Source organism: Python bivittatus, unplaced genomic scaffold (genome assembly GCF_059951505.1).
Source record: "Python bivittatus isolate LINGU-HERP-01145 unplaced genomic scaffold, Pbiv_v1 ctg000410_np1212, whole genome shotgun sequence".
NCBI lineage: Eukaryota > Metazoa > Chordata > Lepidosauria > Squamata > Pythonidae > Python > Python bivittatus.
Window position 1 is genome coordinate 13,147,279 of NW_028277067.1, and position 26,278 is coordinate 13,173,556.

General features: G+C 41.7%; 1 protein-coding gene across 2 annotated transcripts in view; it reads right to left on the reverse strand.

Annotated features, from left to right (window-relative positions):
- Nucleotides 1-26,278, reverse strand: part of ETV4 (ETS variant transcription factor 4) — a 35,723-nt gene that overhangs the window by 2,540 nt on the left and 6,905 nt on the right. The window contains exons 5-13 of one of the 2 annotated variants that reach the window (XM_025166877.2): nucleotides 17,120-17,173; nucleotides 14,247-14,373; nucleotides 10,685-10,759; nucleotides 9,410-9,660; nucleotides 8,899-9,045; nucleotides 6,942-7,016; nucleotides 4,319-4,387; nucleotides 3,209-3,378; nucleotides 255-356 (exon numbers count right to left, since the gene is read on the reverse strand). In XM_025166877.2, coding sequence (XP_025022645.1) covers nucleotides 255-356; nucleotides 3,209-3,378; nucleotides 4,319-4,387; nucleotides 6,942-7,016; nucleotides 8,899-9,045; nucleotides 9,410-9,660; nucleotides 10,685-10,759; nucleotides 14,247-14,373; nucleotides 17,120-17,173 — 1,070 coding nt within the window. The remainder of the gene's footprint in view (nucleotides 1-254; nucleotides 357-3,208; nucleotides 3,379-4,318; nucleotides 4,388-6,941; nucleotides 7,017-8,898; nucleotides 9,046-9,409; nucleotides 9,661-10,684; nucleotides 10,760-14,246; nucleotides 14,374-17,119; nucleotides 17,174-26,278) is intronic. The other variant, XM_007428566.4, reaches the window with a different exon arrangement.

Genomic DNA, 26,278 nt, shown 5'->3' on the forward strand with positions numbered 1-26,278 from the left:
CAAAATCTGCCATCCCCACTTTCTCTTGTATTTTTAATCCAACTAACCAACATTATTTTCTTGGCACAAAATACATAGCTCTGCCCAGAACAGTGAGCAGATATTTAACCTAGGACCATCTGTGTTCAGAAAGCCCCAGATACTGCTAGAAATGGGAAACTAGAGATTAGGTAGTCTGGCAGTTCTTTAACAGATAAGCGTCCACCTTCCCAAGTTTAAATGGCATGTGTCAAGCAATTCAACTCCAGACCAACCTTTTGCATAATGCCTTTTTCATAATAGTAACGAAGGGAACGACTCAACTTGTCATAGTTCATGGCTGGACGATTCTTCTGGATGCCCCAAAGTCGTGCCACCTGTAGGGCCAATCCAAAGTGAAGAGATCACATTTACATGCAAAGCAACTGGGGTAAGGTCTTGGAGAGACAAGCAAAAACTTCCTATTCATACTTGGGCGCTTTCTCTTAAAAATCCAAATGACCATTGACAGACAATTCTGTGCACATTTCTTCCAATATGTGCATTTTCTATATACGCTCCCCAATTTACAGTTTTTGTAAGTAAATTTCTCCAATATAATGATTTTTGTGTGTGTACTTTGACCTAATATACAGGTTTGAGTTGCCAACTGAAGTTACAGCTGGGGAAACTGTAACAATTGGTTTATAGCTGGCTTCATGTTTATATACAAGTTCGGGAAGTATATTTGTATTAAAGAGTTGGGAAAAAAACTCATCTTTAATGCAGAACACCTTTCCCTTTTCATCAATGAAAACTGCATATTTATATTTACAACCTCTCTTGACCCATCGAGCCCAATGCTCCCCGTGGTTTAAGGAGAAGTTGAGGGTTCTGAAAAGGATTAAGAGACGTCTAGAGCACCGCTGGAGGAAAACAAGGACTGAATCCGACCGAACACAGGCTAGAGACGCTATTAAGGCCTACCTTGTGGCGGTAAGAGCGGTGAAACATCAACATTTCTCCGCTCTTATTGCATCCGTAGAATGCCGCCCAACAGCCTTGTTCAAGATCACTCGATCTCTTTTGGGAAAGGTGGGCCCAGTGACCCACCTACAGGGCTGCACAGAAGAGTTTTCTGGGCATCTGGCGGATAAAATCACTCAGATATGTTCCCAGTTGGATGCCAAGCGTGGGGCAAGGCCTGTGGAGATGCCAGGGGTACGTACTTACCCTGTTATCTGGGAACAGTTTGACCCTGTTGGACCTGAGGAAGTGGACAGGGTCCTCCAGGCTGTAAATGCCACTACCTGTCAATTAGATCCATGCCCCTCCTGGCTGGTTAAGGCAGCTCGGGAGGTGACATGTGGGTAGGTCCAGGCGATGGTGAATTCATCCTTGAGAGAGGGAGTGTTTCCAGTGGCCTTTAAAGAGGCACTGGTGTACCCCCTCCTTAAGAAACCATCACTGGATCCCAGCGTACTGGACAATTTTCATCCAGTCCCCCACCTTCCCTTTTTAGGGAAGGTGGTTGAGAAAGTGGTGGCGTTGCAGCTTCAGAGGATCCTGGATGAAACAGATTATCTGGACCCTTTCCAGTTAGGTTTCAGGCCTGGATTTGGGACTGAAACAACACTGGTCGCACTCTTGGATGATCTCTGGCGGGAGTGGGATGGAGGTAGTGCATCCATCCTTGTTTTTCTTGACCTCTCAGCGGCTTTCGATACCATCAACCATGGTATTCTTTTGGGTCAGCTTGGGGAGTTGGGGGTCGGTGGCAGAGTTTTGTGCTGGTTCACCTCCTTCCTCCAAGGCCAGTCACAATCGGTGTTGAGAGGGAGCGAGAGGTCCAGCCTGCGGCCCCTCCTTTGTGGGGTGCCACAGGGTTCAGTACTCTCCCCGCTCCTTTTCAACATCTACATGAAACCGCTGGGTGAGATCATCCACCACCATGGGATGAGGTATCATCAATATGCAGATGATACCCAGTTATATATCTCCATCCCAGGTGATTTGAGTGATGCTGTGGCTACCCTTTCACAGTGCCTGGAGGCTGTGGGGGTCTGGATGGGTAACAACAGGCTTCAGCTGAACCTTGGTAAGACGGAGTGGCTGTGGGTTGGGGGCTCCTCTGTATCCAGAAGTTTACCATCTTTGCTTCTGGATGGGGTCGCACTACCCCAGACAGACCCGGTGTGTAACCTAGGGGTCCTCCTGGACTCACGACTCCTGCTCGAAGAAGCACCAGTTACGCCCTTTTCTGGATCGGGAGTCCCTTCAGTCAGTCACTCAGGCCCTAGTCATCTCCCATATAGACTGTTGCAATGCGCTCTACATGGGGCTACCCTTGAAGAGTATCCGGAAGCTTCAGCTGGTTCAAAATGCAGCCATGCGGGCAATTTTAGGTGCCCCAAGGATGGCACATGTTACACCGTTGCTACATGAGCTGCATTGGGTCCCAGTCTGCTTCTGGGTCCAATTCAAGGTGTTGGTTATCACCTTTAAAGCCCTACATGGCATGGGACCGGGTTACCTGAGGGACCGCCTCACCCCCATTATATCCACCCATCCCACCCAGTCAGGCAGGGATGGTGTGCTGCGGATCCCATCGATGAAAGAATGTCGACTGGCAGAGTCCAGAAAGAGAGCCTTCTCTGCCGTGGCTCCGCCTTATGGAATACTCTCTCCCCAGAGGTGAGGCAGGCCCCAACTCTCTTGTCCTTTCAGAAAGCAGTCAAGACCTGGCTCTGCCAACTGGCATGGGGTGAAAAAAGGGGCAACTAACCCTGGGGGTGACTAGCACCTTGAAGAGGCTCCCATATGTTAACATCTTACTGATCATCAACATCTTGGAAGATATTGTTATTTGTGTATGTGTTTAGTTTTAATTCTACTTTTACTGTATTTTTATATTGTTTTTATTGTATTTTTAATATTTATTGCTGTTTTATTGTGAACCACCCAGAGTCACTTTTTGTGAGATGGGCGGTATCTAAATTTGAAATATAAATAAATAAACAAACAAATAAATAAATAAATATCATCATCAAATTAATTGCAATCAGCAAATAAGACTAGTCCCCGTGTACTTAATATTCTTTTTCCTTTGCAGAATAATTTGACTACTTTAGAAGGGAATAATTCCAAGGTCAGATATGGCCCTTTTGGACTTAAACTGGGGTCCTGTAATCCACAATCAGTGAAGGGTGTATAAAATAGTTTTCAGTAAACGAGTAATGGAAAATCTCACCTCTTCCGGTTCAATGAGTTTGAACTCCATCCCTCGGCCTGTCCAGGCAATAAAATGGGAGTTGTTTGGATCATCTAGCAAAGCCACCAGAAATTGCCAAAGCTGTAGAGACCCCCGCCGTTGATAAGGGGGGCCCTCACGGTATCCACTTCCTTCTTGCTTAATGTCCCCTATCAAGTGCAACATATATAATGAAAGGGAGGAAAAAAATGATTTAAAAAACTGCACTTCCCATCATTTAATTCTGGGGAAAATTCATGGAGGGCCCATGTCATGTCTTAAAAATCAAACTTCTATGTTTTGCTTCCCCTACAGGAAAAAGACAAAGGGATTCTATCGATCAGCCTTCTCCAGCCTCATGCTCTCCAGGGATACTGAGATGACAACTCTCAGAATTCTTAGCAAGGATGGCTGGAAATCTAGGAATTGCAATCCCAGGTCTTTGGGAATGCTGCTATATTTCAAAATATTTCTCCTTTATTATCACACCATCTAAGAGGAAACTTAGGTGGGATTGCAAATAGGTATGTTGATAAAGATGCAGAGGCAGGGAGAATCAAGAGGGAAATACTATATCAGCAAGCCTGTGGGAACCCCAATGTTTTCAAAGATGCAAAATCAATTGTGGATTATACATTTGATATTTAGAAGTCTAATTCTTCATCCTTCTCAAATAGTGGGAAGAGTGGGATTTCAGCTTGGGTATTCCTATGAGTACCCACTCTCTGGAAGGGAAGAAAATAATCCAAATATCTACCTGTAAAATGTCATAGACCACATATTCCCTGGGACTGGTATGTGGATATTCTGGTTCAAGTTCAGATATTATTATTATTATTATTATTATTATTATTATTATTATTATTATTATTATATCAATTTATATTAAAAGCACCAACTTGGTGCTCACCAAATATGTAAAGGATGATGGGAATTGAAGTCCACCACCTCTGGACCATGCAAAACTACAGAGAACTACTATAATTGGAGGAACGATATTTAAGGGAATACTACATTTATGGAAAATGTATTCTTAGTTCAAATATACAACTGGAAGATTGGGTAGCTCGGCTATTAAGGTAACTAAAGCCAAGCGCAATTGTCTCTGACCTTCAAACTTCTCAGGAACCACACAAACATCATCTGCAAATGGTCGCATTTGCTTCTCATAACCATACCCTGCAAAAAATAACAACCACAGGTAGATATCAAGAATCTGATCTGCAACAGGTATTTCTTCTAGATATATGTAAGTCATTGTCACTGAGAAATTAACTACCAAGACTCTTCCCAGGATGGATAGAATTGATCACATGACAGTTGCTGCTCCTTAGGCTTTCAATTAGCTTGGCTTAGCCATGTGACACTTTCTCATCATTGTAAAACTTTCCATTATGAGTGGTGTTCATTCTACCAATCGCTCTCCAGCAATGAAGATATCTGTATGTTCAGTAGTAAGGGTTTTTTTGTTGTTGTTGTGGTTGTTGGAGTGGGTAATGCCTTATAGTTATTATGGCTGAAACCAGACTAGGAGAAATTGTGCATCTTTCCTGAAAGTATGAATCTGCCTTTTATAACTCCTAACACAAGTCCATCTTGATATTGTTCATTCTGACTAGCAACAAGTCTCAATTTTTTACAAAATCCTTTGACTCAAAGACACTAGGAATTGAATCTGCAATCTTCTGCATACAAACAATGTGCTGCTCTAAAATCCCAGTGTTTTAGTCATTCAGACCGGTCCTTCTCAATAATTCCATGGTAAAAGCCAAGGATGAATTGATGCATTAATGCCACAACCACCGAAACAGGACTGAGATCTGTGCTTGTATATGTAAAGGAGACTCATATGCAGAAATGGAGCCAGACCATTCAATCATCTAGACCAGAGATAGGCACACAGACACACTTAGAACTTTGGGAGCATGTTGTGGGTGCTCTCACAAAATGGCTATAATATGGACATAGGCTCTAATGAGACACCCATTTACAAGAAGACAAAGTTCTGAAATTGTTTCCTGTCACTCCTTGAGGTCCCCACAATGCTCTTTACCACCTTAGCTTAGCTTCTTCCTTGCTTTGTGAGCACCCTTTTAATTCAGCTACTGGGCTACAGCTAGCCGCTGTTTTTATTTTCTAAGACCATCTTGGGACCACGTGGCAACATTAGTCCAAATTTATACATATAGATGTTGTTAGAGGTTAACTATTCACTTTGCAGTATGTCAGCTTCTCATGTATTTTGTTTTTAATGGAAAGAATCTTTAAACAACTATTAGATGAGGCAAGGAGTTTCATAGGTAGTACCCATTCCCTACCCCAATCTAAATCAACATTATTTGTGAAAAGCTCTCCAGGATTCTGTTTAATTGGAGAGACCCAGTTATCTGTGATCTCTGTTGCTTAATGACAAAGTTGATATTCTCCATCTCACTGCAAATCTTCCCAAACTGGACAGAACAATGGCATAGTGGGTTGCAATTTTCTTAGATAACACAACTGACAAGACAAGTGCCTTGACCTTAGAAGAGTTGTCATAAACACACATATATGCCACATATGTATGGAATGCTATAAATTTGATCAGTTTTTGCTGTCCATTTTGTAGGATTAATTTCTACTCCAGCAGAATTAAATGCATATTTTAAATAAATATCTGGACATAAATCATTGGCTTAGAGGGCAGAAGAGAACTGTATTCAAATGTACAAAGCATCTGAAGCTTTTGGTTTTTGTGCTCTCAGCAGAAATTTCCTCATTTGGACTATTTCCTGGAAAGATCATATGATGGTTACATGGTTGCATAATTATTTGAGGAAGCACTGCAGAAAAGAAGCGTGATATTCAGAGAGTCATCTTCTAATGAGGAGGACAAGTCTAAGAAGGGTTCCAAAACCAATACATGAGCAGCACCTGGGTCTAGTATAGCAGACAGGGAAAAGGTGACCCCCATCACTGTAATCTTGGTAGATCAGGAAGCCTTCAAACATCCTGTAAGCCTGCAGGAGTGAAAACATCACTAGGTGGACAATCAAGAGACCATGAGGTGCAGCAGCTCACTCTTGCAAACAACCTGTTCAGGAGTAAATGTCTACCTGCAAGTCAGCACTGCTGATGAATATACTTGAATATAATTGATGCAACCCTGTTGTGTGGAGATTTGCAATTTCTTAGATAAAGCTTAAAATTTGAAGGAAGCCTAATACTGAGAATGGTGTTGTCCATATGCTCCTGTAACTGATTGCTTGGGTCCTTGCCTTGCATCCTTGGACTGATTCTTAGACCCAGACACAATTCAAACCCTGATTTAGCTCTTTTTATGAACCCTTCAGTGTGGAACTTTCTTAGACTGTCATTTGACTTGTCTCTACTCTACCTTCTAGCTGCTTGTTGTATGGTAAAGGGAAGGCTTAAGCCTATCAAATCTCTTCTGCCTGCCTTCCATAGACTTTTCTGCAGCAACAATCAAAGCAGCATCTGCTAAAAATCTTACAAAACATCTGCACACAGAGCATTTTTGCTGAGAAAAGTATTGGATTTTTTTCTGGGAAATGATACAAGCTGAAACTTGTCCCCACTAATTTCTGCCCAGCCATGCATCCAAATCTACTCCCAGAACAATCCAGGGCAAATTATTATTATCATTTTAATTATTATTATTATCATTGTTATTATCATTTTAAAGAGACACTTGTATCAAGTATACCAAGAATCCTAAGCTTATTTTTCTCACCTAATGTGCCTTCAGAGCTGGAACAACTTGGGAGTCCTTCCACATTCATATACATTGAATGGCAGCTTGGCACATCTGTAACTCAAACAGAAAAAGTGCAGCATGGAATAAACAGGATTTGCTGGTTTTGTTCCAGATGTACAATTGCTAAAGATGCCAGTGCTATCATTGGATACCATTTTGGGGAGAAAAGTGGGATATGAACTGAATCCAGAATGAATTAATTTGAGGAATACTCCTGCTGGAGAATAAACTCACTTCCACCCTCACTTATTCTGAATGCTTTTATATTGTTAATGACCAATTTTACTAGAATTTTTCTTCAGGGGATTTTTTTTTTTTTTTGGCTCTAGCGTTTCATTGTTTAACATCCGTCTGATTCTAATTCATGAATTGATTATCATTACTGTGGATAGAAGAAAGCCAAACTGGTATGGAAAGGATTTTTTTAAAGAAAAAGTAGAATATAGAAATGATTAAAATAAATTGCAGTGCGTGAAAGAAACTGACACCATGTCTTTCTTATAAGGACTGGAGACCTTATGGTCCTTCAGTTGCTGCTGAGCCACAACTCCCAGAAACTCCACCTAAACTAGCCAGCTATAAGGGATGCTGGGAGTTGTAGTTTATCAACATCTGGAGGGCCTTAGGTGATCCACACCTACAAAAACACCTTTCAGTACCCTAGTCCATGACCCATTGAGCAACAGTTTTATTCCCCACCTAATAGTTTTATCTTCCCACCTACATACACATTACACTCAGCAGAGAAAAATGAAAGCAAGTAAACATTTATTCTGTATGAATGGGTTAAATCCTGAAAATCAAGGCAGGTCTCATGGATAATGTAAGCTCCCCCCCCCTACCCGCCACTAATCGCTGACACTCTAAGAAGTTCACAGCAGCAGAAGAAGCAAGAGAGTAAAGCCGCTAATGGCAGTCCCTGGGGAAACGTGGGGCTGTAAAAAGGGCTGAGTGTGTGTGCATTTCTCCTGGATAGCCAAAGGCCTCTCTATTTCAAAAGCCGGTTGGATGCTTCCCTCCCAGGTTTGCAGGTGCCATTTTCTGTACATACCCCTACTTTCTCTGGGCAGTGAGCCAAGCTTTGGCTCCAGTTACCAGCCTGCCTACTGAGTTCAATTGCACCACCAGGAGAGCACGAGCAGTGAAACCCAACACTCCCTCTCTGGAGCCCAGTTCCTGTGCATCCATTTTGTGAATGAAATTCCTTTCCACTCCAGACAGCGGCGGAGAAGGTGAAGATTCAAGGTTATGCAATGTCTTGCCAGCCCTGGGGAACAGAATAGTTTTTTCTCTTTCCCTCCTAACATCTGAAGGTCATGAAATCGGTAAAAATCCCTTTTCTGTAGGCACGCGTGGTAGTAAAAGAAAAGAAAAAGGAGCGTACTTGAAGTTTAATGGATATAGAAAAAAAGGTAACTTAAAACATTTGCATATACTCAAGGATCTCTCATAAGCTACAGAAGGGTTGGCTCTTTTCCCCCCAGGGCAGGTCACAGCAAACCAGTTAAATGGATTGGGCAACTGTCATTGTAGCAAAGTAAGGGTGAAGAGGCCCATGAATCAAGCTGAGCCCCACGCAGCTTTCTTGGCAGCCTTATGGAAGAGAGTTCCCTTTGCCATCTTCCAGGATTTTTTTTACTTCCCAGTTAAGCCTACAGACCTGGTGGACCCCATCCAAGTCTGACCAAATTCAACCCCGCTCAGCTTTCAAGATCTGCCAATGGAACTAAGGCCAGGCCAAACCTAGTGCTCTGCCCTCTATACCAATGACAACAGAAACAAGTAAAAAGCCCTCTGCAGGATTTTTGTTGTTTTCTTCATTTATAAAACTCTTATAACAAAATCAGATGAGTGTGTATGAAAGGGAATCTGAATATAACGCATATGGGAAATACACAACACAATAGCAATACTGTATTGAAGAAAAGGGTACCTTCCAGATACACTGAGTTATGAGTGCCATCATCTCCTACCAGAATATGAGGGTGCTGAGAGTCGTAGACCACCACCTCTGGAAGGCACAAGGTTAGGGACGGCTGGTCAAAACTCACAGCCCCAGGGTTCCTGGCTGGAGGTATCGCTGGGAAATATAGTTACATACAGACATAAATATTGTTCTGAGTACTGTACTCAGTTTTGATATGTCCATAAACTGGCATCTTTCAACAGCAGCCAGGATCCAAGATTTTGGCAGGGCCAGTACTGATGCCTCCCCACTATTTTTTCCTTTCTTTTCCTCTTTTGGCATAGCATTATAAGTAGTGCCAAGTGGCCAGATCTGGTGACTCAAAATACTTAGATTGTTAACCAGCATAGCTGGACTCAGCAAAATTCAGGCTGTTGCTGCAGCAGGAAAAAGATAAACCTGGTCCAAAAAACTAGAGTTAGTCCTAAACATACACACACACTTATATACACTACACTCTGACTTTCTTGCACTATACCTGTGTCAAAAGCATAGTCCATCTGCTCTTGTTTTATCACCACGCCAGTTGCGTACCGGGAACTGCCCATGTCCCCCAGCGTGTTCACCTGCTCATACATGGGGTCGTGGAACTCCTGTTTGAAGCCCTGAGGGGGATATGGCAGGCATGGGGCCGACCATGGACGCTGATAAATGGAAGGGGTGTCTGATACCAAGGCTTGAGAAGCAGAGAAGGATTGGCCCGTCTCAGCGTGCAGTTGGTACAACGAACTAGAAGGAATGCAGAAGAGGCCTTACAATTGCACGGGCAACCAAATAAAGAACAGAAATTTAACACCCCGATCATCCTTTATATGAAGGGGATAGGGACCCACCATTCCTCTGAAAAGGGTCCTAGATCAGCAAATGGAATACCATCTGTGCTCAGCAAAGTTTATCAAAGCAAGGGTAAGCCACATAGTACTCTTCAGGTGTTCGAGCCAAACAATTCCCATCATCCCCTTTCAATATGCCACTGGAGATGATGGGAACATGTTGAACCATTAACCACAGTAGCTTATAGGATGGCACCATTTAAAAGTGCTGGAGGGGGCAAAAGTGAAGGAGAGAACTTGGTACAATCCACTGGACATGTTTAACTGGGTAAAGAGAGACAGGATGTCATGTGAACTGCTAAATTCAATTGGGGTTGTTAGCTTCCTAGTTCTGTTTGGGCTAAACTAACTTCCCCCCATCAGCTGTGTCATCTGAATAGTGTTAACTCTTTTGTCTGGTAGCCAGCATGGGAGAAAATTCGTAGAGGGGCCCTGTCAAAATAGGGCAGCTCCAGGAACTCTATCTCTCTACTTTGTTTCACCACCATCACCCATGACACTTGGGGCAAGGGTGGAACCAGGACAGGAAGAGTGGAAGATGTTTCCATCTGTGGTAGCACCAACTCCCCACTTGGGTCACTGTGGATTTTTTAAAGTTGCAAAAAATGGCAAAGAGCGATGGCCTCTCAACCACTTCTATAGTAGCTTGGACTCCCATTTTACTGACTCACAGGGATGAGTATTTACAATGTGTGGTAGCTGATTCAACCAGTCCTGTTGTGCCCAGCAATCAAAAAGCAACCATATTTTCACTTAACCCATTATACAAAACCAGGCAGTAGCTAAACATAATGCTTGAGAGGTAATTTTTTGAGAGAGCAACAGAATTCTTATTTTGAATTAACATATTAAGCTGCCTAAAACTTTCAGACAGAGTAGGACATATTAAAAAATTTTATCCACCTAGTACATTGGCTTACCTGTGTTCCATACAGTATGCCTGGCCAGGCGCAGTCTGGGGTGGGCCGTGGTGGCTCACATGGTTTGAATCTTGCCTAGAGAAAAGTGCAAGCATCAGGCGCAACGAGATATATCCCTCTCCCTCCCAGCAGTATTTCCCATTTTCCCCAGCAAAACCCTGATGCATAATAATAGATAGGCTCCAAACAGGTTATTTATTCAGAATTAGACTCACACCTAATTTTTATTATGCAGTCAGACAAATGCACACACACCAACATCCTATATTTTAGACAGGGGTCAGGACTTTCTTTCTGCCAGTCTCCTACCTTCATCTTTCTTCCCTTGCCACACATATTAAATTAGGCTGAGGACTCCGGGTGGTTCTTCAGCCACAGGCTGCCATGCTGGTTCGTTTAAAGCAGAGTTGCACATGTGTGGCTTCTGAAAACTTGGATGTGGGCACAACCACAGGTGAAATAATCATATTAACTCTATAAAATGCAAATTAAACCAAGTTTACCTTTTAATAACTCCTGATCTCACCTATTTTTAGAAGCAGGCCTCTCATCAGAAAACAAATTCAGCTCTTGGGCTGACAAAGTTGAGTGCTCCTGCTTTAAAGGAGGTATGAAACAGAAGAAGGAGCACAGGAAATTGGATGGGACCATATAAAAGTGTTGAGGACTTCAGGAGGGGGCAAAACTGAAGGAGAAAAATCAAGAGAGCTCATAGGTAAGAACATATCAAGGAACAGGGGTAGGAACACAAGTGAGAGGGGCCAAGGAGAGCTTAGAGAGTAAACAAGGGGTGAGGGGGTAGCACTGGAATCTAAGACCCTGCGTGTGGAGGTGGGTAGGAGAGGAGAGAAAAGAAAAGAAGAGACAGGACACTGAAATGTGGCAAATAAAGGCTGGAAAACAGAAGGCAAGGCAAGGAATGACAGGGTTATTAAAGTTTGGAAGGAATGGTGAGGCAGGAAGGGCTAGAAGTTTCTACAATGCCGTGTACAGAGAGATACAGCATGACTCAGTGACTAATTGTTCCCTGGTTCACAGGAAATCGAGGAATTCGTGCTAAACCTGCACACCTGGCCCAAAAGGCAGGTAGAGATGTCAATGGGACAAAGAATCAACAAGGAATTTAAGACGGGAGAGATAAGGTGAGAGGTTGAAGCAATCATCGCCACCCACCACTGCCTTAACACAAACATTAGGGATCATCCACAGCAGTATTTCAAAGAGAAAACACTCGACTGGACAGGAACACCAACATTTGGGGCTGTTTTTAAATTTTATTTATTTTGGCACTTGCACTATCATACAATACTGTGTGATAGTGCCTAGTACTTAAAAAGGAGTATGACCTTTGAAGATTCACCCTGCATCTCCTTTTTTTGCAATCCTACACAGAAGGTCTGTCCAAATAAATGTTTAACTAGGTTAAATAAATACCTCGCAGCTGCATTTTTACAACATGCTAGGCTTGACATCTTGGTCATGCTTTTTTTAGGTTTCTGTCAGTCTATTTTGGTGGTTTATTGTGTTTTCCAGTCCAGTTGGTAATTTATGGTTCAACATGGCAAGTAAATTCAGAAAATGGGTTAATTTAGGAAACTGGTTAAGTGTGTTGGGTGAAAACAGCTAGAATATGCCAGCAGCCAGCCAACCCACCCACCTGGCCCAAACAGCTGAACTCAGAGGTGGAGAAAGGGAGTCGGTTGCTCATTTCTGTCTATGGGTGCTCACATATACTCCCTGCATTTGGAAAGGGCTGCACAAAGTTCTGATCCAGCTGAATCAAGAAGAGAGAGCCAACCAAGAGAGGACTTGCAGTGGATAAATGCACACCTAAGTGTGAATCAGGCAGGTGTGGCCCCGGAGGGATTTGTCACAGTGGACAAACACAGAACAGTCAGTGTTGAGGATTCTTGGGCCACAATTAGCCAGGGTCCCTCCATTCAACAACAGGCGACTTCTGATTATCTTCACAGAATCATAACACTGGAATGCACCTTGGAGTTCACCTAGCCACTTCCTATGCTTCACTGCCAGATGGACGTTTGACCCCTGCTTCAATACTTCCAAGCAGAAGAATGTTCATCATCTCCCTCAGACAGTCTTGTTTTCTCTGCTGACTAGCTCATGCTGTTAGAAGGTTTCTCCCAACAGCATGTCAAGATCTCTGATTCCCATCCACTCACCCCCTTCAAGCAGCAGATAAATCTGCTCTATCATTTGAAACTCTCAGGATAAAATGGACCATTATCATACGTCCTTTTCAATCTTTTCTCCAAATTAAACATACTCAACCATTTCAGCAGCAAATCTGCACAGGTTCTGTATGCGGTTCTTTAAAAGATGGTGTCCAAAATTGAGCATGTGCTCCAGAGGCAGCCTGTCCAGTTCAGAATAACAGTGCAAATTAAGGCTGTACAGGCTGTGAAAATGATGAGGCCCTTCAGTCCTTGCACATATCCACAGCACCTCCTGGCTATGCCTTACTATATCCTGATTCTTGTTTAGAATTCCATGCAATCCAGAAAAAAAAGTCGCTGTTTAAGAGTCATAAATCATCAGATTCCTTAAAATCAGTGGCATCTTCTTTTCCAGGCTCATACAGATGTGTGAGAAAAGTCAGGCTGCTTTAATGAACAGCCAAGAGGTAGCTGTCCTTTTGTGAGGTCCAAAGCACTTGTTCTGAATTGTTTCTAAAGCATGCGGAGCCTTCATGCATTCTATTCTACTCAGCCTGCAAACCTGAGAATGAAAAGACTGAGTATTGTCGGGCCAAGGGATGATAGCAACCCCACCTCCAACATACCCAAGAGCCTGTCTTCATTAGTTTTTACAGCAGGAGCCTGACAGCCTAATTTTGCCCGGTCCCCATGACTCTGCCCTTGTCTCATCCCCCAAAAATGATTTTAATAGTTTTATTTTACTTCTTTTGAATTGCCAAATATCCTGTCCTTCACTCTTAAGCCACTAGTTTGTGAAATCCATCCCTCCATCCCTTTTCAGATAATTGCATTTATATGATCAAACTTAACTTGACGGTCAGTGGATAAATTCCTATATCTAGGTGATACTGATATTCTCTAGGGCAGTGTTTCTCAGCCTTGGCTATTTTAAGATGGGTGGACTTCAGCTCCCAGAATTCCCCACCCAGCATGCTGTCTGGGAAATTCTGGGAGTTGAAGTCCACCCATCTTAAAATGGCCAAGGTTGAGAAACACTGCTCTAGTGGGAGGGTGGGATAGACCTGGTATTGGCTATTTATCAACCAATCAGTGCCCCCAAAATATTAAATGGCCAACCAATATGGACACCAGTTTGTCTTAGCTTCAATGCAGGATAGTGGTGAGTTATTGGACGATGCAGCGTTATGAGGCTGGGTGTTCAGCAAGCCTGGGTTCAGCTACAGTTGACTTCTACGTGTCTTGGCCCTTTTCTCAAACTTGCCATAAACCAGCAAGATCTGAAGGTAATCTCTACTCAGCATTCTTGGCAATTCCTAACAGAGGACTCAGAACTGTAGGAATACAAGATGATCAGGACAACATTCACTCGCCAGCAGCATTACCTGGCATATAAACATGGCTCCCTGGGTTGGTATTGAAAAGGCTGTCTGTGTCTGCAGGAACTGGAAGGATCCACACATGGGCTCTGAGGTTCCTTTTTTATCTTAGCTGGAGGGCTGTGAAGGGCCACTGGGGGGAAAAAGGAGAGTAAGGACATCAGGATATTCCGTCAGACTGAGTTTGCACCAGCCAAGCATAACAAGGGAGCAAGGACTTCCTTCCCTCCCCTCCCAACCCCCAAGAAGAAATTGAGAACTAGATGTTCCCTCTGATTTGAAAAGGGGGGAAGCAAGAGGTGCTGGAATCTGCATTGGAATTGTATTTGCAGAGCCTAGCTACAAAGGAGTCTGAGATGGGACTTTGTACAAGAGGGCATTCTTAGCATGCAACAGTCCCAGATGTAAACCTCTTGAACAAGCATCCATAAACAGATTATGAAAATGGCCTAAGATACTGGTTCCAGTACCAAGCAGGCAGTCGTATGTTAAAGTGGTCCAATATGACATGAAATAAGGCAGTTTCCTATATTTCACCCAGCTCTATCTCTCTATGCTTCAACAACTATCTAGATCAGATCATCCCCAGTTCCATCGGAGAAATTCCTTGGAATGTTGTTGCTGTTCATTATATTTAGATTTACAACCCGACCTTTCAAAAGGAGCTGTACACAGCAGTCTATCCTCCAATTAGGGTGTGTTTGTCATTTACTTCCTATCAAGGACCTTTCAGTCACGGCAGGACCACAACCATACAATAGAAACCACACTCCTTTTTAGTGCATCAAGCACAAATTAAAAGGGGGGGGGGGTTGATTGTGTGGTCATGACCATCATCTTGATTTTTTTACTCCCTCCTCACAGATCCCCCTGCCTCAAATGTATCTACATCTCCTCAAAATTAAAACAACTTTTAGTTTAAAAGAAAATGGCAGAATCGGCCCAGGTCTTGGATTGAGGCAGCTGAAATCACATAAGATTTGGGTGATTTCGTGTGGGTGTGCTTGGCCCTTCACACAAGGTTATGTGATGGGATCAAAAGGACTGCAAAGGTGACCAAGTGCTGCCATAATGTGGTTAGTTGGTATTGGACCATTATTTGTTCAGTAAATGACAAATGATAGCTAAAAATTCTGCTTGGCCTCATGAGTTCATGAAATTCTTGTTCTCATTGAATCAGAATTTAGTTGGTCAGGCCTAACTGTAATCACGTATTCCCAAATCTGGATCCAACCTAATCTGCACATATAAGAAATCCTTCTAAATAAAACTGGGATTACGACATTACTAGTAGCAACAGTACTACAGACAAAACAACTGAAGAGAATGGTAAACTAAGTCTAAGTACAGAATGCAGGCCTGGGGCCACCGAGGACTTGCAGTAAATATATGCTAGGCTAGAGATGTGGGGGAGAGCCGGTTTGGTGTAGTGGTTAAGGCATCGGGCTAGAAACCGGAAGACTGTGAGATCTAGTCCCGCTTTAGGCTGGAAGAAGGCAATGGCAAACCACTTCTAAAATCTTGCCAAGAAAACTGCAGAGACTAGTCCAGACAGTTGCCAGGAATCAACACTGACTCTAAAGAGAGAGAGGTGGGGATGAATTAACAGAGTACAGGGGTATCTAAAGGAGAAAATAACACTGAACCTATTCAGCTATTTTCCACTAAATATTAATAACAAATAAAAATAGGAGTCTAGTAGTTACACCCCATCTTTTCTGGTCTTGGGAATGAACATTCTCCAGAGAGAGCAGATGAACTGAATATTGTTCATAATATAACCTTAAATCTCCAAAAGGACTAGAAACATTCATTTAGATTTACAATTGCGAAGGAAGGGCCAGCCTGGAATATCTTGCAATGCAATCTTTATCATGTCTAGGCAGAAATAAGCCCTGTGGGAAATGCACTCAGATGAGTAAAAGACTGCCTCCACCACCACCACCACCACCACCACCACCACCACTGTCCCTCATCCTTTTTTAAACAATTAAAATGACTATAGTATTGAGTTTGCAAGCAAATAGCGTTCAGATTATTAAAACAATCTTGCAAAGAGAAATTGGTGGTGGTGAATGGCCTCTACCTAAGGTTTGCTAACTCACAAAGGGCAGAGTGGAGAAAGGACACTTACTTTGTATTTCACTCCCACTGAAAACAATAGAAGAAAAATAAATCATGCCAGTTCCTGAGCCAGTATAGCTTTTGCCCCACGTTGTGGACATGTAGAGAAACTCCAGTGCCCAGGATCCATGCTGTGCTCCAAAAACCCTCCAAGACATTCCCTTCCTGGATCCATTGATGGGACAACAAGAACAGCAGAAATTAGAGGCTGTCTAGCCATGGAGAGGGAAGCCCACAACCTCCAGGGTGGCCCCTCATCCACCCTCTCAAAGGCGAAGAGAAGTCTTAGGGGCCCTCCCTGTGTTCAACAGCTGAACTCCAAACATGAACACGTTTTCACAGAAAGGTGGAGGAGAAAAGCCTGTCTCTCAAAAGCCACAGTTTCCTGTGTTTAAATATCTGACAGCCGACAGAACCTTCAACTATCACAAATTGTTTCCAAAGAACAAAATTTTAAAATAAAATTTAAAAAAAGAACAGGAACAAATCAAGAGTAGGAATATCAAAATGAGCTGTGTTCAACAGGCAGATCAAGTAGAAGATATGTCATTGGGAGAAGCCCAAAACTTTGGACAGGTTGGTTTTTCCAGTCCCATCTAACACCCAGAGGAGTGAACCCAAGTCTGGCTGTTTCAGCACGAAGAATCAGGTGGCTGACATTTCAGACATTGGCATCATGTTTTGGTACTTTTCATCTTCTTCCCCATCAAAGCCCGACCTTCCCTCCTCTCCATCTCCCCAGTTGTAGGACTCACCGTTCTCTGAATGGAAGTCAGGCACAAATTGCTCGTCACTGTCCGGAACCTGTGCTGCGAAGTGTAATGGAGGAAGATAAATAACATTTGGCATCCTACTCAAGGCTTTATTTAAAACACACACATGCACAGAAAGAGAAAGAAAGAAAGAAAGAAAGAAAGAAAGAAAGAAAGAAAGAAAGAAAGAAAGAAAGAAAGAAAGAAAGAAAGAAAGAAAGAAAGAAAACCTGACTTTGTATGAGATGGGAACAAATCACTGCCAAGAAACAGGAGGGAGTTTCTCTTTTGGGACTGCAACCTTGTCTACGTAATCTCTCCCCCAGTAGAGTTGCCATTAGCAAATGAGCAGACCTGACTCTTTATTTCAAGACTGTTTTCCTCCTTTCATCGTGCAATACTGGCCACTTAACACTTAAGATCTAGTCAAAATAGGCACATCTACTGCACACCGCACATAGCATGATGTATAAAACCAACCAATTTGGTTTAGCATGAAGCATAAAACCAGAATATTTATCATCATTATAACTCTCTTCTGAATTCTTTTTCAGACCTTCTATTTTTAAAATAAAACAATTATCTGCACAGAATGCACTGAAACAACAATGTGTTGATTGCACATACATTTGTTAGAAAATGCATCAAGAAAAATTATAAAGCAATCTGATGTATTTACATTTTTTTAGAAGAAAATTCTACTGAACATACTCAGACTTATTTCCAAAAAAATATGCCAGATTGGCAATGATGGCAAATATAAGTAGCTCAGAGTAGAATGGCTGGGTTCCTGATGTTCTCATCACTTACGTTATCTTGCCTGGTAGTGAAATGTTTGCAAGAAAAAAAGCTAGTGGAGAGAACACCAAGAACTCAATAAATATTCTAGAATTGCACTGCTTATTAAATCAATCAAACTGTGCACAGACATAAAAACCAATCATCTTGAAGCAAAAAAATGTATTTTATTTCTTTACTAGCATTTTTCCTCTGCGTGAAAGAAAAACACAATTGCCTTTTCTTATTAGGGTATTTGTTTGGTCTTTTGGACTAAGATCAAAGGCTGCTATAGACCTGCATTAACAGTACTAACCACCTCCTCCATTTAAGTCAGCCTAGCTGCAATTTTAATCCCAGAGCATTTTTTTGTGTAAATTTGATAAGTTAGCAAGGCCTCACACACTTGTGGCACTCTTCCACTGGACATCAGTCCCCTTCCTGTAGACCTAGAAAGAAACTCACAGAGACTGCGTCTTAAATATTTTTTTTCTTAATGGGTTTATTTTTTAAAGGTGTTATATACGGTTGCATGCAAAAAATGCATACAGCCTTGGTCAGTTTGCATGTTCCAATAAATCCGTAAGTAAACAGAAGCTGACACAACCTCTATAAAGTTAAGCAATGCGTCTTTTGCAAATCTGAATGCTTGCTCACTATTTACATGCAGTTGTTCTGCAGACTGAGAATAAGAAGAGTCAATACAGGCAGGTGCCAAAGTTTAGACACCCTTCCAGTCATTACATGCTGTATTTATTTTGGCAGAAATAATCTTTTCCAAACATTTTTAGCAACCAACTAAAACTCTTTCTATTCTTGATTCTGATCATCTTTCCCACACTTCATTGCAGAATTCTTTTAGCTCAGAAATCTTAGGTCTCCTTGCATGAACTGCATGTTTGAGATCTCCCCACAGATTCAATAATATTAAGTCTGGGGACTCTGAAGGTCATTCCAAAACCATTCTTTCTTTCCTGTATTTAATGGTTGATTTGGAGATATATTTCAGATCACTGTGTTGCTCAAAGACACTTTTTTTTTAGTGTGTTTCTTCGTTGATTGTGAAACATTAGCTTCTATGATATGTGGACATTTAGTTGAATCCATTCTTCTTTCCATCTGAACAAGATTCCTGTGCCATTGGCTGCCAAACAATCTCAAAGTATAACAGATCCACTCCCACGTATAACAATTGGCAACGTGTTCTTTACTTTAAATGCTTCACTCTTTTTTCTCTCAGTGTATCTTACAAGGTTGTAGCCAAACAATTCAATTTCTGTTATGTCAGTCTAAAGCACTTTGTTCCAAAATATTTCAGGATCATGAAGGGTTTGTTTTGCATATTTTGGCATATTTGTGTTATTAGCTATAGAAAAAAATTATGGCTTTATTTTTTAAAATATTTGTTGTGTTCATATATTCCAGCATTTATATATTGGAAATCATGTTGGGACTGCCACAGACAGCCTACAAATATCTTAAATAAATATATACATAAGTGGAACATATAGCTCTTATAAACTAATAATCATATCAGTTTGATCTTTGTGTAAAATAGACAATATAATAAGGCACACAACAGAGCTAAATTTTCCAGTCTCATAAAACAGAAATGTCATGAAAAGGAATGACCTGAAATCTTCCTTGGACAAGTGAAAAGGAGATATGTGTGTGTGTGTGTGTGCGCACGCATGTGTATACATATACACACACACATATACACATGCATACACACACACACTCTGGAGAAAGCTCTAATGCTAGGAAAGGTGGAAGGAAAGAGAAGAGGACAACCAGCAGCAAGGTGGATGGACTCAGTTACAGTGGTGATGGATACATCATTGGAAGACCTGAAGGACCAGGTTAAAGATAGATTGTCATGGAGAAAATCTCTCTAAGTGGTATTCTGCTGGTCAATAAAATAGTAAAATTAATGAATTGATTCAATGATAATTAAATATTGCAATCTATTACTTTACTATTTGGATAGTATCAGCACCCCAAAAAGCTTCCCCCTATACGTACACATGACAGCACAAAACATTTAGGAATAATTCAGACCTGCTACTCAATTCCCAGAGTTTACTTCACTGCATCAATCTTTCCTTGTCTGTTACTTATCCATACTAGAGAGAACATTCTGATAAGTAAAAAAATTCCAGTAAAGCCATTTTTGCTGTCTAGAAGTGCCAACAGAGCAAAAAAACAAAAAAGGATATTTCTTTCATGCTTTACCACTTGGATTCCCTTTCTCCATGGCCAGTGCAGAATGAGTAAGCTGGAGAGAGAAAATGCTCAGTCACCTTGAGGGAATTCTGTGCACTCCTCTACCTAGTCCACCTGATCGCCACGATGGATCAGGCTTCTGTTTAAACCCAAGAGTGAAATTAAAGATCATAGGGTCAAACTAAAGGTTCAATTATACAGATCCTGGGCCCCCAAAGCGGCAATCATGGGCACACCATGCCTACAGACATCTCCCTTGGCACAGCTTCCCTGCCCCACATTATTTTAATTAGAACACTGAGAAGTCAGTCGGCTGCAGAGCAGCAGGGGGCCAGTCTCCAACAATAACCTGATCTCCAATAATGCCTCTGGATTTACAAGTCTCTATAAACTTCCTTTTAAAAAATTTAAAGGATGGGTAGCAACATCACAGTGCTTTATTAGGAAGTATGCCCTGCTGCCACAGGAAAGACATGGGCACGTGCAAAGCATCCTGGAAAAGAAGGAATACAAAGCTTCCTGGGAGACAGGGAGGGGGCAACAGGGAGTAATCAAGTAAGCTGGCATTTGGTCCCTAGTGAAGTCTCCCGTGACGGCCAATTTGTGAGTAAGGAAGCAGCAGCCATTTTGTTTTCAAAACTCCAAATATAGTCACCAGCCCAATTGCGGAGAGCAGGGGGGCGCTCATGTAAGTAGATACATGCAGGAATTTGAACCCAGGAAAGCAGGGCAGGGGGAGAAAAAGAGAGCAAAAGGGTTGCAGAAGTGGAAGGGAAGGGAGAGGCAGAAAGTAAGTCACTAGCAAGACCAGAAAACTTTTGAGCCATTGACCGCAGAATCCAGTGCCGGGTTCAGTAGGACATAGAGCCAGATTGAAAAATTTAACCTGAGTGAAAAAAAATGAGGAACAAGGAATTGGGTCCCCTGTGCAGCACCCACAGGCACAGAGGCCTCTGTCACCGGCGCCGATAGCATAAGCTAGCTGCCAGGCTGCAGAGCCAATGGGCAATTCAAGCACCATCTTTTTTTCTGAGACAACTTCAGGGACCACCTAGGCATCCTTTGAAAATAGAAGGGTGATACAAGGATTGGGACCACATCCAAAATATGGGTATATCTCTGCATAGAATCTGTATTTCAATTTTATGAGATACCTAAATCAGAACAGAAATTTAGTAATATGGATCCAATCTATGGCAGCATATAAACCTATTCAGGGATTTATATGATAACCATGATTCCCAATACTCACTTTTACTTCAAGTTTAATAGTGACTCTTACTCTTTTGATGTGACATAATATATACAATATATTTAATCATTTATGACTAATTAGTGACATATTAGATAGCTATACTCTCCACAATATTTTTAAATCCCTGGTTTATTCACCTGTCCTATATCCTTTTATGCTTTTTCATGTTCTCTTGCTTATAGAGTTTCTTTAAGGGGTTCAATTAAAAAAAACAAAAAAAGGAAAAAGAAAGGCTGGGTACCTACTACCCAGTGTTTTATTTAGAAGTTCATCTATCTTTTTGAGCGGGGCAGGGAGCTGCCTTTAAGCCACTGTTGACTCCTGGCACCTGTCTGGACAGGTCCCTGCAGTTTTCTTGGCAAGATTTCAGAAGTGGTTTGCCGTTTCCTGCTTCCTAGGGCTGAGAGGGAATGACTGGCCCAAAGTCACCCAGTTGGCTTTAGTACCTAATGTGGGACTAAAACTCACAGTCTCCTGGTTCCTCGCCTGGTGCCTTAACCACTACAACAAACTGGGTCTCTACGACTACCTTCCCAGGGAGAAAAAACCTGAGATTGTTAAAGGGAAAGAAATGCCTAGAGTGGGTGAGGAGAGGAACTTCCCAAATTTACTTTTGGTAAACAGTTCTGCGCAGTTGGCATTGTCCTCTATGGCAGTGTTTCTCAACCTTGGCAACTTTAAGATATGTGGACTTCAACTCCCAGAATTCCCCCAGCCAGCTTTCTGGCTGGGGAATTCTGGGAGTTGAAGTCCACCCATCTTAAAGTTGCCAAGGTTGAGAAACATTGCCCTATGGCATTCATTTGATAAGAATGTTCATCTATGCCTTCACATTTCCAAATGGGCCCACTGGTCCCAGAAGATTGGGGATCCCTAAGGGAGGGTTATATTGTTATAAGGAGGCAAAGAGAGATGTTAGAGGAAGCAACACTGTTAAAGACAGTGCAGGAATCTGTGCTGGATGTAAAAAGCACTAGAAAGCCAAATTTGGCTGTCCTATCAGGGGATCAGGAAGGGGTGAGAATTCTCCAATTCCCTGCTAGGAATGCAGGTTGTAGAGAGGAATGTCCAGGGATGGCATCTTAGAAGGTGCCAAAGGCATTGAACTTCTCCGGTTCTTTTAAAAGATGGTTCCTTGAAACAGAGTCCTTTGATTTCATCTCTACTGCCGTCCCATTAACCCCTATAATGATTTCCTCGGTTGTGCTCTTAGGAACTAAAATTGTTCAATCCATATTCAGAAGTTAGCCCCCATGAGGCTTAATCTCAAGTTTAGGTGGGGCCAGCAACATTTTTGGGCCCCTGGGAATACTTAGAATTAAGACAGCATGGCATGACACAAAATGGCTCCCACAGTGGGCATGGCTGGGCACACTGAGCAGTTTTCTTAAAAAAAACACATTGCAGCCACTTTTTTTTTTTTCCTGAGAACGCCAGGGGGCCCATGTGGGGCCCAGAAGCATATTTGGAAATCTCAATGACGTTAAAACCTGATCCTTTGTAGTATGACAGCTTCTCATTAAAAAAAAAAAAACCCTAAGCAAAAAATAGTAAGATGAGTCAAGAGCCCCATGCAAGCGCTAATACTTTGGGCATCAAAACATCTATCCAAAACACCGCAGCCTACAACAGATTTGTTTCAACATTTTTTTTTTTCACAGCAGGAGGCCCTTGAAATAAATTACCATACAGCACCCATAATCCCAGCCAGTCTGTTGTAATCCAACACATCTGGAGGTTATCAAGATGGGTAAAACTGTATGCAACATGGCTTTGAAACAGTATGTTGCTTTAAAAAAAACATCACCACTTACTGGTTTTGCTTGCCCTTTAAATCCTCAATAGTCTCTGTCTCTCCTTCTCGCTTGCTACCTCCTCCACTCATTACACCCTCGGACTGTCTACTCTTTATTTCCTGCCTGCATAATATAAATAGAACCCTCAAATTTTCCAAGATGTTGGCACTTCCTAATGTCTCCCACATGGCACTGAACTAAAAGTGATACACTTGCCTATTCCAACCTGGCTCTGAATTTTGTAGAGGAAAAATTGAAGAAAGGATCTTTAAGGAGTCCAACCTACACATTTTGTTTCCTAGAAATTGAAGCAGCAGAAGACTAGAGAAGCCACAGCGGTTGCGCCACTGGAGATCTGAACTGTGTCCATTAAGGAAGCCTTCCCAAAGGTTTCATAGCTGTTTTGTTCCATTTCTGTCTTGCCCTTGTTCCATTAACCTCAGGGAATGAAATATTTCTCTTTAGATTGTATTCAACATCACTGCATCTCCTCTTTTTCTCTCCTTTTTTGGGGGGGGGATCTAAATGGAGCCCTGTGTGTATGTACACCCACACACTTTCCATCTCATTCCTTTATAGCAGCTTGGAGGTGGGGTTATTAAATTGGGGAAATAATTCACAAGAAAGGCCAAGCACTCCTTACAATAACATCTCTAAAATCTCTCGTACTCTGCCTTTCAACTAGGATTCTGTTGCCAGCTAGTAGCTATCTTGATTTTTACAGCCCAGATATGGCTGCCCTGCTTTTAACTAAAGGGGCGGTGTGTGTGTGCTGGACTAAGATTGGGGCACTGAGGTTCAATCATGCCATCCTTGAGTTCATTAGCTGAACCTGGAGAAGATTTAGGCAGCAAAGGAGGCAAATATGTGCAGCTCAGGGTTGCGTTGTAGAGTCCTTGGGGTTCTCTGAGCTTTAGGCAACCTGAGACACTCCAGATGTTCTCAGCTACAAGTCCCAGCATCTCTTGGAAGTAGAGCCAATGGTGATGGATACTGTGAGTAGCACTTTGCAACATCTGGAGTGCCACCAGCTACCTCCCACTGAAAATAGTAGGGACTTTGTAACTATTCCCTAAGCTTCACACAACAATGAGAGGACTGAAATGAGTGAAATAACACAGGCAGTTTATTTCCAATTTAACATTATGTGCAAACCTAGCTTCTATGACTTACTGAACAAACTATGGTTTAAAACTGCTGCCTCAGTCACAGACAACTGTGATGGCTTGCAGAAGATGAGTGAGATAAAGGTGTTCTGAATAAGTAAAATGGAGGAAAAAATTCATTGATCCCCATCTTTTGATTTAATCATAAAATCAAAGAGTTTCACAAAAGACCGCCCTGTGTGCTTTTGTTCTCTTCCATTTTTTTGTTTCTGAAGCTTACTGATCTCTGCTTTGAAAATAAACTTTCAAACCTGTTTGAATCCTATATGTATTGACTCAGAAATAGGTCCTATTGCATTCGGCTGGCTTTATTCCCAGTTAAAACAAGAATGTAGCCAAAGTGAACTTTCTGAGTGACAAGTCCTCGTTTATGCAACATATACCAGTGTTTTTCAACCTTGGCAACTTTTACGTTGTGTGGACTTCAGCTCCCAGAATCCCTCAGCCAGCAATTCTGGGAGCTGAGGTCCATACATCTTAAAATTGCCAAGTTTGAAAACACTGACGTATACCAAATGTGGCACATTTGAAACTTTGTACAAGTAAATGCACCTTGTAAATGCTAAGGAGCAAAATTCTGTTCAAAGAGTTCTGAAAAAGTGAATGGTAGAAACACAGCTCAGGGCTGGGTGAGGAAGCACAGTTCTGCATTCAGACCATATTATTAGGTTAATCATAAGATCACTGTCCTTTGCAAGCTTTCAAATTCGCCAGCATTTTTCATCAATTTGGAGGTTAAACAAATGGGAGCGGAGGGAGCAAAAAGGAAACAAAGCTGAACAACAGTGAACTGGCAGCCTTTTGTCACAGCCTTTAGGGAAACAAAGGAGGTGGTAGCAGACATTCAAATTAGGTTTTAATAGGTGCTGGAAATGGTTCACGTTATACAAAAAACTGCCCACTAAACTGCCTAAGATGAAGCAGAAAACGATCATTGATCTCTGTTTTGAAATTATACAGTCCAATTGTTGCTGAAATGCGGCCGCTCAAAAAGCAAAATTTCTTTAGTAACACCTTGAATTGTAACAACTTATTATTATTCATATATTATTCATAGTCTGTTTGGTTCTGGTTTAGCCTATTGTATAAAACCAGATCTTTTCACTTGTCAACCATAATTTACGGCTCATATGTTATGTGAACACAACCAAATGCAGTTTGTTCAATTAACATGGTTAAGTAAACCATGACTTAGTACCTGTTGGTTGGTAACCAGTTAGGACTTCTACTCCCAGAATTTCTCAGCCAGGTCTACAAGAAACCTGAGAAGTTAGAGAAATCACAGCAATGGTTTTATAAACGGAATCCTTTTCCGATGCACCTCATCAAATTTCAAGTTTCTCTCCAGCTTACATTAACTGCATTTGAATCTTACTTGCAATTAACAAAGCTGCATTCACACATTATGCTAAACTGCAATGTAATTTATTTGGTTCAGGCTTAGCATGCTGTGAGCACACTAATTGGTATTTATTCATTACATCATGCTTAAACAAGCCATAATTTAGTATAATGTATAATTTCACCCAATGTTTCAATACATTACTGTTGCATATAGTGTCATAATACTGCCATGATGCCTGTGGAATATGATCCATTAAAAGTTTCATTTTCTATATCAAAGAACAATACTGGAATAAAATGTGGTCAGCCTCATGAATGACATACTGTATTTATTACTATGTATTCTACTGAATGATTTATTGTTAAATAATTTACTAATCTCAGATCCTGGATTGGAGCCAATTAACGCTGCAATCCTGAAACACATTTAATAGAAAGCAAAACAATCTTAACCAGTGAAGAAGTGGCAGATCAAGTTTTAAAACTGATCTCAAAAACTAAACCCTTTCTGATCCAGGGACAAAATTACCATTATATTATGGCAAATCCCAGACAGTTTGTCCTCTTTTGCATTATATTCTGGCAGAGAGGGGAATTA